This window comes from Penicillium lagena (assembly GCF_028827675.1).
Source record: "Penicillium lagena strain IBT 129212 chromosome Unknown utg000007l_segment0_segment0, whole genome shotgun sequence".
Classification (NCBI taxonomy): Eukaryota; Fungi; Ascomycota; class Eurotiomycetes; order Eurotiales; family Aspergillaceae; genus Penicillium; species Penicillium lagena.
The window spans coordinates 1502343-1516579 of record NW_026623228.1 but is presented as its reverse complement, the minus strand read 5'-3'; the positions used below and the strand labels follow the sequence as shown (position 1 = coordinate 1516579).

Here is a 14237-nt window from a genome sequence, read left to right as displayed (position 1 = left end):
TCCTACTGTTTGTATTATTGTTCTAGAACTTGTCTTGTAGAAACGGTCATAGTTCGGGTCTGCCTTATCTCGATTATTAGATAAGCACCTGGAATCTTCTCCGCATTAGTCAAGATGTTGCCAGCGTCTTCCAGCACAACACAACGTTGACAACCTATACCTTTCGCTCTCTTTCCCTTGCCACTCTTTTAAGTCGTCGCCAGCATGTCCTTTAACACACCCAAAGGGCAGCGCCTGCCCTCATCCTCTCCACAACAAGAATCCTACACCCAAATGGCAGACACCGACCTCGAATCCATTGGCCGCCACTGCCAATTCGAATACTGCGGCCAGCTGGATTTCCTCCCCTTCCGCTGCGAATCCTGCCACAGTACCTTCTGTCTCGATCACCGCAGCGAGATTGCACATAAATGTCCGCGCGAGGGCGAATGGGCCCGACGTCGCAACGGAATCGCCAATAACAACAATAAAGAAAACCGCACCGCGACAGAGCGCCCGAATATCTACAACTCAGACCAGTGCGCGCACGTGTCTTGCAAAACGCTCGTTAATACCTTTAAAGACCCCGGCGTACGCTGTCCGGACTGTAATCGGCAGTACTGCCTTAAGCACCGACTCCGCGAAGAGCACGACTGCGCAAAGGTGACGCCACTCGGAGCGAGGCAGGGCGGGAGTGGCGCCAACGCAAACGAAACGCTCAAGTCCATGTTCGCCAAGGTGCGCACATGGGGTCGTGAGAAACAACAATCCGCGGCGTCAACTAACATCAACAACATCCTCCCCAAACCGAAACCAAAACCCAATTCACCCGCTGCGCGCGCGGCGGAGGTGAATCAAATGAAACGCTCCGCCAAGGGCGACGCCGGCGTTCCTGCTGATAAGCGGGTGTATTTGCATACTGTCGGGACGGCGGATACGCAAGCGTCAGAACCCCCGGCGGGAGATTTCTATTTTGATAGTCGATGGAAGGTCGGGCGCGTGCTAGATGATGTGGCGCGCAGACTCAAGGTAGAGAATTTGAATAATCGCGCTGCAGGGGAGGAGGCTCGGTTGAGGGTTTTCCATGTTGAGTCCGGTGAGTTCCTGGAGTTCTCGGACGCGCTTGGTGGTGGCAAGGTTAAGTCGGGAGATACCATTGTGCTGCTAAGAGGGGCGGGGACGGTTCTTGGGAAGTCATAATTATATTGCATATCTTCTTTGCATATTTGCGTATGTACTTGGATATACTTGATTTGATACCAGAGCATGGTTTAGGAATTTGATTTGCACATATTGGCATGGATGCCATGGTCGGTTCTGTCTATCCCCAAAGACAATTATATCCTCCAAGAATGATTGATATCATACAAGTCATAGCACAGCTCATTCAAACACTCATCTTCATCTTGATCGTCTTGTGCGGCTTATATCCAATAACTTCGAATTCGTCCTCCTTCCAGCCGTCGACGACAGCGCTGCCACGATCATCACGCTTAATCCGCAGCTCGGGGAACTCAGTCGGCTCACGGGTAAGCTGCTCGTTCAGAGCATCAATGTGATCAAGATACACATGGGCATCACCCATGGTATGAATCAAGGTCCCCGGATGCAGATCCGCCGCGTGGGCAATGATATGCGTAAGCAGCGCGTAAGAAGCAATGTTAAATGGCACACCGAGTCCCATATCGCACGAGCGCTGATAAAGAAGACACGAAAGCGTCCCCTTCTCATTTGGTCGACCCGTCTTCTCGTCAAGCTTCATCCCCGGAGGGAAGGAGACATAGAAATGCGCGAACATATGGCACGGCGGAAGGGCCATCTTCTTGAGATCCGCAGGGTTCCAAGCACTCATGATAATGCGCCGATCAAACGGCGAATTCATAACCTTGTGCACCACATCCTTGAGCTGATCAACGCCCTGACCTTCGTAATCGGTTTTCGCGTCGACGTATTCCGCCCCAAAGTGTCGCCACTGGAAGCCGTACACGGGGCCCAGATCGCCTTCTTCGCGGTGTCCGAGTCCGACCTTATCGAGGAATTCGCGGCTGCCGTTCCCGTCCCAGATCTTGATCCCTGCTTCGGAGAGAGGAATCGATGAGGTGTTTGCTGAGATGAACCAGAGGAGCTCGGCGAGCACGGCGCGTAGGAAGACGCGTTTTGTGGTTAGGAGGGGCAGCACTGGGATTGGAGATCCGCCATCTGGGTTTGGCTTTGAGAGGGAAAAGCGTAGTTGCGGTGGTGCGAACAGACTGCGCGTTCCTGTCCCCGTGCGATCCGGACGGTGCTCGCCTTGCGAGAGGATTGTGCGGATGAGATTGAGATATTGGTGTTCCTCGTGGGAAGGATCGTGCGCCTTTGAGGGTGTTTGCGCTGGCGCGGCTGCGCTTGTGTTGAGGTGTTCCTGAGTCATGGTGGGTGGTGGGTTAGGGGAGGAGGGGCAGTTGTTCTGGAGTACGGGAAAGAAAGACGCGAAGCTAAATCAAATCGACGCGCGCGGTCACGTGAATGGTCAATTCCTAATCATCTATTCAAGTGTTTAACTATAGTTCTTCATAAGTTTGACTAACTACATTTTCTAAATAAACGGCAATATTACTGAGCTCGGGCACTCCTCGCTGCAGTGGACGAAGTTCTCACCCCGAAATGACGAAGACCGTAAAATCATCGCGGTCTTCACATGACATAGACAACACTCCCTTAGGTAGTCTAATCAAATGTGATGGCTTTTGGAATGTATAGTTCCTGTGTATATATGGGGAAATAAGATTCGGAGGTTTATTGACCAGTTTACGAAAGGCAAAGCAAGTTGAGAACAATGAGCTACGCTATTACTCTCGTGTGCCTGTTAGTCAACACGAGTATGAACTCATACTATTTGCGTTTTTCAAATCGTGATCGTTTCTGATAAACGAGATAAATGAAATCACCTTCAATCAGCTCAATTCCGCTGAATATGTACATGCTCATTAGGATATAACTCCAAAACCATGACCGCATTTTCCTTTTGCGTTGAATTGCTGCAACTGTAACTCCATCCGCATATTTATGCGGTTTGCCTGGCCTAATTTGCCAGTAGATCTAGCCCAACGCCCCGAAGGGCACCCACAGCCCATTCGGGATACTTGGACTTGTCACCACCATACTGATTGGAGAAAAACTGGCGCACAAAGTCCGGATATCGGTCCTCTCGGATGGCTTGGTGTACAGAAGTCATCAAAGACAATAGAAAATGGACATTATGGATTGTAAGACTGCAGGGAAATCAGCAATTGATACCAATCAGAACACGAAACGCTGATACTTACAGATGAGCGCCAACCGTTTCCTTTGCAGCCACGTGGTACATGTATGCACGCGTGATTCCAAGGCCACCCTGCTCAGTTGGGCGACAGCAAGCACAGGTGCAATCTTCATCAATAGGACCAAAATCTTGGGCGAATTTCTTATGGCGGATATTCAATGTACCGGACGAAACAATGGCTTGACCAAAACGCTGTCGCGAGTTGAGTAATTTTCCCGAAGACAAGATAGAGAGGACCTTACTGCGGTTCGTGTTGGCCACACGCAGTCGAACATATCTGCTCCCAAAGCCACGGCCACAATTATATCCTCGGGGTACCCCTAGCACACTGTCAGTCAAGGCAATTGAGATGAAGAAGACGAAGAACTTACGACACCCATTACATAGCGGGGCTTATCCTCCGGAAGCAGTCCTGTACATGTGTCCACGCTTTCATTGAGTTAGCTGCATGCCTTCGAGATGGAGGTATATCCACATACACCTTGCAGAACTCCTCCTTCGCCTCGCCGCCCGAGAGACCACCAATAGCAATACCGGGGGTATCTCGTGCAACCATTTCAGCACAGCACTGTTTTCGAAGCTCAAGATCCAGACCACCTTGAATAATGCAAAAAAGGTTCTGTCGTTCCGGATATTTGTGCGCCTCGATACATCGGTCCAACCACCGCACAGATCGCTCCATAGCTTCCTTGATGCGAGCATGGTCAGGGGACGTAGTGGCAATCACGTCGTCAAGCTGCATAATAATATCAGAGCCGATGGAATTTTGAAGAGAGATCGAATGCTCCGGAGTAAGAAGCCTGCAATATGGTTACAAAATAAAGAATCCAATAGACGGGAAATGAGGGACACATACATTGGCGAGCCGTCATGCGGACTTAGAAACCGCACTCCTTCTTCTGTGACCGTAGCCAGCTTGAGAAGAGAGACCATCTGAAACCTAAGTCACAGGCCCGATTAGTTCTTATTTCACGTTTTACCTCAGGATTGTCGAAGATATCTCACCCTCCGCTGTCGGTCAAGAGATTCCGGTCCCAGCCCTGCAGCTTATGCGCCCCACCAACTGCATCCAAAACCTCCTGGCCAGGCTTCAAGCCGAGATGATATGTGTTATTCAAACAGAGCATACATCCCGTTTGCCGGAGCTGCTCATATGTCAGGCCCTTGAGGGATGCCTGTGTTGCGACGGGCATAAAGATCGGCAGCGAGACGGAGCCATGCGGGAGGTGGAGAGTGCTGGCGCGGGCTTTGGTTGTCTAATTCGTGTCATGCGACAAATATCAGGTCAGAAACGCATGTCTCGTTCAGTGTGGGGTATGAGAAGTCGTACAGAACATTTCGCATGTCGCTCAAAGGTCAATGCGGAAGGCATGGATTTGCGCGTGGACTCGGTGGCTGTAGTCATGGCGGCGATAGGGACGGACAATGCGCCGTCTGGTTTCCTAGAATTGAATCTCGTGAGGAACCGCTGGCATTGCATAGAGAACGAGAGCATGGCAGGAGCGCGCAATTCGAGTGCAATATTTATCTGATAAGCTGTTTGCCTGGTTTGCATCCGCTTGTCCCGAAGAAGAAATCCAAACTATACGACACCTCGAATTGCTTCAACTTTCTTCCCAGGAAGTCCTTCAGAGGCAATTAAAGGAACTTACATTGTACCGTAGTATTTATACCTTATTATAATTGCGCGTAGTGATCCAAAACATCTCTTCCTAACGAATCGGTCGCAGAACAGCCTCACTCCCGGGCCTGATTAGATATGGCTAAAACTTCACATAAATATCTTTGCCGTTGTCGGCATCTACAAACTCTCTGTCCAACCAGTTTATTAGTCTATTGATTTTGAGCCGTAGACATGGCTTGTGGACTTTCTATAGGGCGATTCGAATCTGGTAACGAGCCTGTCACTTGTATAAAACCCTGTCCCGAATTTATTCTGTCGGTTGTTCTGCTCTGGGACAGTATCGTAATGGTTCCCTCGCGGCATTACCGGCGTAATGGGACCGATGTAGTCCAAAGCGAAAAGGTCCATCGGTTGGAGGATAAACACTGAGAGCGGAATCTGTTTCGGCTCGGGGACTCATCACTTGGCACTTTTGCAACCGATATTGCCATCGCGCAATGCGAACGTTTGCAGATGACGTCTCCCCCAGCACAGACTTCACTGCCATATGGTCCGTATATTAGATAATGGGGTGAGTGGATCCCAGGACGAGCCAACGCACTTCCTCGATCGAGCGTACCACCGCCAGAACTTCCTTCTGGTTGTATGTGATGTCGGTCGGACTCAGGGGAAGTCGTAGAGCGCCACAGCAGAGACCTGATCATGGAGATCATGGAGATCATGAAGGAGAGGAAACGAATGGAGTGAGTTATATTTAGAGCTGGTCCGCATGTTGGGACACCAAAAATGCCCTAAGGTCGAAATTACCCGTTAGTTTTTGTCCGAAGGTAAATATTTATGAACGCAAGACAAATAGCCTTACTGGTCCGTGAGGCCCTTTGGTGACCCGTCGCAAGGGCAGCGACCAGCCCTGTAGCCTCCTGCACAAATATGTTCGAAGTGCGCTTCTTGCAGCGATTCATATCTTCTCCAAGGATGATAAGCATTTGAAATGTCACTGTGAGTTAGGGCGGCATTGATACATACGACGGACTGCCAGTGCTGCGTTACAGGGCAGAGTGTGTACTGCCAATCGCCAATCAGGCTCAAGCTTCTCCTTCGCGTTGTCGCTCTTGTTTGACCTTCCATATTTATTGACCAGAGAAGCCTCAGAGCCGGCAATCTATCAAACAGTATAACCATCAGTAAACAGCTCTCCATCCACGCCCCGCAAGCCCAAGTTTAGATCCACCCCGCGAGACGACCCATGAGGAAATTGGAAAGACGTTACTCACCTTGCACTGCCCAGAGCTGACTCTCTATAGTATGGAGTTCATTGTCGTCTTCTTTCCGAGCAAGTCGAAAAGTGTCCGTTCTCCATATGTATTTGAGATTCCACACGGCACAGCAGTTCTGGAGAGGCCATCTCACTTCTCTCTGCTGGGAGTATAGATATAAATATAAAGAGGGAGGGAGGGGAAAATATTAAGGAGAGATGGAGAGGAGAAGAGGAGGAGAGAAGGAGAGGAGGAGAGAAGGAGAGGAGGAGAGAAGGAGCGGAGGAGGCAGACTTTATATGGAGGCAGGAAGGCTGACAGTGTTTGCTACGACTTCCCATTTTGGAAAGGTTCCAAATCCTCTTTGTTAGGGATATTCCCACGGAAAGGTAGCTTGCGCAGCCGTATGGTCCTGAAAGGATTAGGGTCCAGGGATTTTCTACTTGTATACTTCCAGAATAGTCGGCCTTGTTAGTTGAACTTGTATTCAAAGAGGAAATATTACTGCCATGGACTAAATGGCTAATATCATATCTCTCCTCCCACCTGTACTCCCACAATTCCCATTCTTCCTCTTTTATTCTCGCTTGGCTTTAGCACTAGTACGGCTTCAGCTTCATGCTAGTGTGCCCGTTGATCTGACATTGTCTATACAAATTTCATCACTAGAATGATAAGTCAAGTCATACCCTCTCCAAGGGAAGTTGTTAATTCAAATAAACAACACATAGATACATCGTCAAGCAGCATCAACATAGCCTCCTCATTATCCGAGACAGACAGAGAGAATCATATCAATATTTCCATCGGGAAAAAAAAGGCGCAAACCATCAAAAAAAAAAACAAATCAAAACTCCCATAAATCAATCCCTTCAGTGAGAAAATCAAATACTCCAACCCCAAATAGAAATGAAACTAACTTCTCCAAAACATAGCCTTCCCCACCTGCCTCCCAACTGTCCACCTGGCCTCGGCAAAGCGATCTTTCATAGTAGACTCGCCACCATAATTCGGTGCGCGGGAAGAGGTAACGCCCGAATCCGAAGACACGCCCAAACTACTCCCGCCATACGAGCTGGGCGCGAAGTTGGTCATATTCCCCGCATCGAACTTGGTCTTTCCCTCGACGATCTTGTGGACGAGATTCAGAACAGCGTAGATGGTTGATCCCGTGGCGCGAATAGCGGCGAGAATGGCTACGGACCAGAGGATAATCGCCAAGTAGATGTTCGTGCCGCCCGCGTCGATGCCGTAGACCTCTGAGACCGCCATTCCCAGAATGACGTTTGCGACCATCCACACGGAGACCATGTATGTGCGCACGGCGCGGTAGTAGTCTTCTTGCAATTGGGAGTCGGACACGACGGGTTTGGGGACCTCGAGGCGGTCGCGGAGGTTGCGGAGGGCAGCGTCGTAGCCACTGTCGATGTCAAGTTGTTCAGAGGGCATTTCAACGACGACTGTTGAGCCGTTGATCACGTTTGCAGCACCCAGATCGGTGTTCAGAACGTTGTCGCCCTTTGTACCCCATGTCACGTCGTGGGTGTTGCAGAAGGCGTACACTTGCAGTGTGCAGATGTAGCTGGGGAGAAGCAGGAAATACTGGGCCGAGGAAGTGAACATGTGCCATGGGTCCAGGTATAGGAATGAAGTGTAGAAGTACAGCCCGACTGTGGATAACATGGACAAGACGATGTTCATCATCAAGGTGTCGCTGATCTTAAACGAAGAGTCGTGGTCAAGACCGGCGCGGGCCATCAGCTCCTTCACCACAAGGTAAAGCGCGCAGAAGATTGTATAAAGCATGATGATACTGTACACAATCATACCAGAGAGATAAAGCTTTTTGGCACTGAAAGCATGTCAGTATGGCGGAAGTTAGGGGGGGGGGGAGATCGAGACATACCCTTGCGGACGATTACCCATCGAGATAATGAACTGCAAACACATAACCAAGACACAGGCATAGCGCAGGACCGTGAAGACATAGAGGCCGATATTATGACCGAAGGGATCAAGCTGTTTATTCGTTAAAGAACCAGCAATGAAGTAAAAAGCAAGATAAAAGTTTGCCTGAGAGGAGAAATTAGCCCAAGACCATATATTTAAGAAGGGAAACAACCCACCAATCCAAAATAAGTGAAGAGAAGATTCAAAAACTGATACACGAATTCAACATGAAGCAAGATCTTCCGCGCAATGGTATGATCGGTGCTCCAGATCTGCTTCGCATTGACAATCGAATACACAGCCGCAAAGAAAGCACCGTTAAGCCATCGTCGTCGCTGCGAGATGAACTCGGGGATAGTGTCTGGAACATCCGTCTCTCCAACAGCGCTCTTGACAAATTTCAAGACCCATCTCTCCTCGCGCTTAGCCACGAGTTCCCAGCAGAGGATACGGTCCTCAGCCAGGTACATGTTGGCCGTGAAAACATCGGCGTCTTGACCATGTAGCGTCTCACCCTTGAAGTACTGGTTCAACGGGCCATGACCATCGGCATCATTCTGCAGAGCGAAGAAGCGGTAGGCACTCAGCGCACCAGGCAACACAGTGATGTAACCAAATACCGACTCAAGTGGCTTATCGAGAATATTGGACATCTTGTACTCAAAGTTCTGACTGGCGACCAGTGGATTGAGCAGACCCAACATATTCTTGCCCTTGCCCGCCTTGATCTCACCGGCTGCACCGGCGACGTTGGAGTCCTGGTCAAAGGCTTTCCACAAATGGTACAAAGCTGTTGGCTCAGGCCTTGTTCCCACATCGAGCAGAATACAGATATTGGGTTGCAGAGCACGGCCAAAGGCGTTGAAGAACCATCGGTGGGAGTTAAGTTTCTTCTGGTTGTGTTCCTTCAGGCACAAGATGACTTGGCAGGGCATGATTCCCTTCTCGGCACCCTTGAATTTGAGATCCGAGTCGAGCGATACCTGGGTGGTGTATTCGTAGACGTGGGCCGTGACCGGCTTTTGGTTGACAATATTCTTGGCAATGCCTTCTTGGTACACGCCTAGCGCAGCCAATGCGTTCAGTGTGCGCGGGTGAACCTTCTTGCGGCCGTCAGCCACGATGCAGACAACAATCTTCTTCCAACCATCCCGGCCCCAGGTGCGGGACTTGGTGCGCGAGCAGAAGTGGGAGATGTTGCGCATAATGCCGTGCATGGTGCGGGTAAAGCCAATCTCGTCTTCGTTGTACATGGTCACACAGATGAACAGTTCAGTCTCTCGCATGGTGCTGCCGATTTGCTGGCGAAGCTTGTACCCCCTGTTGGTGAAATCGTCAGGGTCCGACGTCACGGCGGTATACCGCATGTGAGTGAACTCTCGGTCATCACGGCGCGGGAGAAAGCTGTGTAGGATGGTGGGGATCTTGCACTCCAAAATGAGTTCGCCGTTGATCAATTGTACTTCTTTCTGGGACATGTGGGCGTCCCGGACTCCACGTCGCCCTTGCTTCTCCGGGGCAGGACCATAATGAAGATTGGGGTCAATCATGTCGGCGTCCTCGCCACCGTCGAGGTCAATCTTTTGCATCGCATCCTTCTCATCACCCATGACTGTCGACTCACTCATGAATGACCGGACACTGCTACGCGAGTTGTGGTTGATCGTCCGGCCGCCAGCACCGAATGGGTCCTCCGGACTAGCCACATCGCCAATATCAATGCTGGCATCCGCACCAGGGCCGGTGTTTGCTCTAGAAAATAAAGGTGCGGGAGGCAAAGGACGCCGTGGACTGCCCCCATACCGGGAACTAGGCGTCCCCGGACGCGGACTGCCATTCAAGTCCGCGCGCTCATAGCCGACACTCGACACGGACGGTGGTCGAACATGCCCGGGACTCCACGGACGTGTAGGCGAGCCCGTTCGTGGAGGAATTGCCGGGTAAACAGAAGGATCTGCTAGAGTGGTTGACAGAGGCGGGAGATTGGGAGGATTTCCCAAGCTCGACCCTGGTCGAGATGGTGAAGTTGCACTTGGCAGCTGATAGTACCGGTCTGCATAATCCGGAGGCTGTCCAACCCTATAGTCTCGCGTTCGGATGTTAGATCGTGGTCGTGTTGGAGAGTACTCAGAATAGTGAGGAGGGTAGTCCATCTTGGACAGGGAAACAGTCAACGGGACTGAGGATGGTGGTGGTGTGGTGCAAAATAGAAAGAAAACGCGGGAGACAAGTATTTAGAAACACATTGTTATGGTGGAAGCCACCCCACTCCCCATGAGCGCTGCCCATCATCCAATGACAAGACCCACCCCTTGACAGTACCGAAAAATGATACTGTATCAAGGGGATTGCTTGTGCAGGTTGTATGTGGCCGCCGTAGCAGGGGAAACAAGAGGAATGTGTGCTAGGGAATAAGGTTGCATTGACGGGGCACCACCACCAACGTGGACAGGGTTTGGATGCACTTACTCGGAGTATTGGGAGGCATAGTGAGACGGTGATGCCCCAGGGGAGCCACCGGTTATATCCTTGTCGTGGTCATCACCACCACTGGGTAGCAAGCGCATTGTTGCACCGCCATGTTGACGCGAAGCGGCAGTCGGGGACTCGGGCTCGGAGGAGAGAAAAGAAGATGTCTCGCGGTCGAGATAGGCGGGAGGCTCCTCACCGTAATTGGAGGCGGCGGAGCGACGGTTCATGGTTGAACGGAGAATTCGTCACAGTCTCAATGCTTCATAGTCCTCGGGCGAATGAAACAAGCCGAGGGAGGGCCGGCTGTCAAATCTGACAGGCTAGTTTGGAGTGAAGAATGGAGGGAGAATGGGAAGAAAGTCAAGAATGTTGGATGTTGACAGTCGAATGAGATCAACAGAAATGTACTGAAGAGGGAGAGAGAGAGGGAGAGAAGGCAGAGCCAACATCCCTGCATCCGCAGTGTCGCGTCAACATCCCGAGGTTACCAGGGCAACGGGTGACCCACCCAAGTACTTAGAAGCGACAGACTGACATCCACCAAATTAATTCTGTATTCATGACTGCACGCGCAGAGGGATTAATCAATATACGCAGAAGCAATAACAAAAATCAACTCCCCAACTCCCGCATACATAATAATACGTATCATCGTCAATCAATCAATCTGTGACGACAAAACATCGCGCGACGATCATCCGCGATGCTAGTCCGATGAGCCCCACTCAAACTACACACGACGACTACGTCACTTACTTTGCAGGCTGAGGTAGCCAAGGCGAACAGCACCGACGACAGTGCATTTTACGACATTCATGCGGTGCCGTCATTAAGCAGTGGCTGCCTCTCGCGGTCGGTACTCTCCGGCGCGGCAATGCGACGGAAGAGGCTGTCACGGCCGTAGTACTTGGTGCTCGCGACATAAGTCGAGGTAACCAGGAAGACGCCGAAGATGACAAAGGCAAAGATCCACTGCAGGGCGATGATCTTGACGCCGAACTGCTTGACGGCGAGTGCTGCAACATAGTCAGCTTAAGTCCGATGCTGTATATATTGGGTTTCGAGGGGGCGGAGAAAAACATACACAGAGCCAGCAAGCTCAAACAATCACCCAGGATATAGTCCTGTCGCCGAACAATATGTCCCAACCCAATAAACAGGATCACCCAGATGAAGATATTAGCAACAATCCTGGCAGGCAGACTATTGCTATGCACGGCAACCGCACCATTCCAGAACACCGCGAAGAGTGTCCAGGCATAGGGCCCCGCGACGGCGGGGAGGTGCACGAAGGCTGGCAGAGCTGGGTGGCGCCAGTAGGTGATACTCTGGTGGATGAAGTGGGCGATGACGATAATCTCAGCGCCCCAGAAGTGGTTGCGGGTCCAGAGCAGGATCCAGGCGAAGACGAAGAGGTTGTTGAGAATGAAGTGGCCGGCGACATTGGCGGCGGCGCTTACGAGGGCGGCATCTTTGGAGAAGAGGTGCCAGACATAGCTCACTTGGGAGAGAACCAATAAAATCCTGGAAATGGTCATGAATATGAGAATGTGGCTAGTCGGATGGATGGATGGACTTACCAGTAGATGCCAGTCACGATGGTGCTCTGGCTGAACGGGGTGATGTGCTTCCTGGCCTGCTTCCAGATGTTATGGCTGTGGTGAACGTCGTCAGGCGAGTGGATGGAGTAGTAGATGCCAACTACCACGACGAGGGCCCAGGAGAGAATGGCGAGCACCCGGTAGGTGTTCAGGGCGTTGGAGCTGTGAGTCTCCCGACGGGCAAAAGGGTTCAAGTTGGCCATTTTTAATTTCCTTTTTTCGAAGGAATCAGATGCGAGAGAACAAGACAGAGAAGAAGAGGGGAAGGCAACGCCCTCTTTATAAAGGCAGTCGGATGACCTGCCAGAATGACATCAGCGCTTAGTTATCAGATCACGAACGAACGAACTACAAACCGGTTCCTACATAGGATACTATTTCCGTATCTACATTTCCATATCTACTCGTTACCTATTCCGCTCCCAGTCATGGATACATTCTATCCCCTTGGAAGGAGTATATTCTAGCAGGTCCCAAAGTCAGTCACCAGAAAGGCGGGGGAGACTGCAGAATGAGGGCTTACAACCACCACCACTTAAATCGCGTCGATCGGCGGGTGCACGGTCAACCCAGTTAACTTAAGACATTCTCTTGGCGCGGGGGAAATCCAAAGTACAAGTACGCGTAGCGACAAATGGTATGAAGATGGATGCTGGCTCAGACCTACGACCTAGCGATGACTAGGGCAAGATAGATCCGGGTCTAACTTGCGACCTAGAAGCAAAAAAACCAACACGGCTGGGAAACAAGGATGCATCCCCATGCCGGCGGGGGGCGGGCTAGGCGCCAGTGCTGCACCAATGGTTTCAACTCAGGCCTGTCAGACAGGTGAGAAACGGACCGCCGGATAGGAGTTGCCGTAGTTACTTACTGTAGCAGGAGCATGATTATGAGTTATGTGAGTCCGAATGAATAATACATAATGACGGGGCCATTCACCCATCTACAAGCATCTGCCGCGCCTCGCGCACGGCATCCACCACCCGCGCATGAACCGACGCCGGCGCCACGACCATACCGTAGCAGTCTGCCAGCGTGCGGCCCAAGCCACAGTCCACAGGACGGCCCTCTAGGTCCGTAACGGTACACCCCAGCTCCTCGACGATGAGCATCCCGCCGGCGTGGTCCCAGATCTTGGATCGATAGCTAGCGTTGCGCGGCACTTTGATAAACGCATTGCACCCGCCCTGCACGGCGATAGACACGTACCGCATCTGCGCGGACCACAGATCCACATTGTTGGGCCAGGTAGCCCCGAGGTGTGCTGCGGCGCGGGCGTGCACGTCAAGGTTTGGCGATGTCGATGCCTGGGTATCAACGAATTGCAGGTCCTTAGTCTCTGTGATCTGAGGGATCTGGGCGAGGGGCTGTGCCGGGAGAAGAGCACCGCGACCCATCGGGCGGATGAACGCGCCCTGGCCTGCGACGGCGTGTAGAAGCAGTCCGTAGCCATCTCGGTCGATAACATCCTCTGCCACGCGGTCCACTCCCGGTAGGAGATTCGGACACCCCAGCACGCCGATCTTTTGACATCCATCCACCACAAGACTCAAGCACACAGCGTACTGCTGGCCTGTCATAAAAGTGGCTGTGCCGTCCACGGGATCTAAAGTCCAGACGCGCCCACGGCGTCCACAATTCCCTTTCGCGCCGAGATCAATCAGATCCAGGAGCTCATCACGGGTTTCCGGCATGTAGAGAAGAGCCTCGCTGTCCTCGTCATCGAGATGGGTCGTCGTAGCCAGATCCCAGACCCGTTCAAGGAGGGCCGGGTCTGCGCGCAGGGCAGTGGCATCTTCTTCGCCCACGATATCGTCGTCGGGAAATGTGTGGTGAATCGCGGCGATGATGGAGGCTTGCGCGGCGAAGTCGGCTATTGTCACCGGTGTGTCGTCGCTCTTGTCGAGGAAGCCTTTGTCAACGGCGGAGAGGAGGCGTTTCGTGAGTAGTGCGGCGCGCTGGACTGCGAGGCTGGCAAGCTCGAGCTCTTGCGTGTAGGTGGGGGAGGTGCTCATTTTGGTGAAATTGATTGGAGGATTGAGAGCCCAGGGTGG

At 51.8% G+C, this 14237-nt stretch overlaps 6 protein-coding genes across 6 annotated transcripts; 1 reads left to right on the top strand and 5 right to left on the bottom strand.

The window, feature by feature from the left end:
• Window positions 1-204: 204 nt before the first annotated feature.
• On the top strand, window positions 205-1179 carry N7510_010131 (AN1-type zinc finger protein; the record flags this gene model as incomplete). Its single annotated transcript, XM_056982056.1, has 1 exon — window positions 205-1179. The coding sequence occupies one exon, from the start codon at window positions 205-207 to the stop codon at window positions 1177-1179; it is 975 nt and encodes a 324-aa protein (XP_056829892.1).
• A 187-nt stretch (window positions 1180-1366) lies between these two features.
• N7510_010130 (thymidylate synthase) lies at window positions 1367-2389 on the bottom strand (the record flags this gene model as incomplete). The annotated part of the gene is made up of 1 exon (XM_056982055.1): window positions 1367-2389. One exon carries the CDS (start codon window positions 2387-2389, stop codon window positions 1367-1369), a length of 1023 nt encoding a protein of 340 aa, XP_056829891.1.
• A 651-nt stretch (window positions 2390-3040) lies between these two features.
• Window positions 3041-4775, bottom strand: N7510_010129 (tRNA-ribosyltransferase family protein; the record flags this gene model as incomplete). The annotated part of the gene is made up of 8 exons (XM_056982054.1): window positions 3041-3230; window positions 3285-3472; window positions 3523-3600; window positions 3652-3709; window positions 3760-4080; window positions 4137-4220; window positions 4286-4536; window positions 4611-4775. The coding sequence occupies 8 exons, from the start codon at window positions 4773-4775 to the stop codon at window positions 3041-3043; spliced, it is 1335 nt and encodes a 444-aa protein (XP_056829890.1).
• A 2300-nt stretch (window positions 4776-7075) lies between these two features.
• On the bottom strand, window positions 7076-10809 carry chsB (chitin synthase class II; the record flags this gene model as incomplete). Its single annotated transcript, XM_056982053.1, has 4 exons — window positions 7076-8012; window positions 8067-8233; window positions 8287-10189; window positions 10580-10809. The coding sequence occupies 4 exons, from the start codon at window positions 10807-10809 to the stop codon at window positions 7076-7078; spliced, it is 3237 nt and encodes a 1078-aa protein (XP_056829889.1).
• Window positions 10810-11395: 586 nt separating this feature from the next.
• N7510_010127 (DUF1774 domain-containing protein) lies at window positions 11396-12386 on the bottom strand (the record flags this gene model as incomplete). The annotated part of the gene is made up of 3 exons (XM_056982052.1): window positions 11396-11598; window positions 11667-12106; window positions 12163-12386. The coding sequence occupies 3 exons, from the start codon at window positions 12384-12386 to the stop codon at window positions 11396-11398; spliced, it is 867 nt and encodes a 288-aa protein (XP_056829888.1).
• A 732-nt stretch (window positions 12387-13118) lies between these two features.
• N7510_010126 (inositol monophosphatase family protein) lies at window positions 13119-14198 on the bottom strand (the record flags this gene model as incomplete). The annotated part of the gene is made up of 1 exon (XM_056982051.1): window positions 13119-14198. One exon carries the CDS (start codon window positions 14196-14198, stop codon window positions 13119-13121), a length of 1080 nt encoding a protein of 359 aa, XP_056829887.1.
• Window positions 14199-14237: the final 39 nt, after the last annotated feature.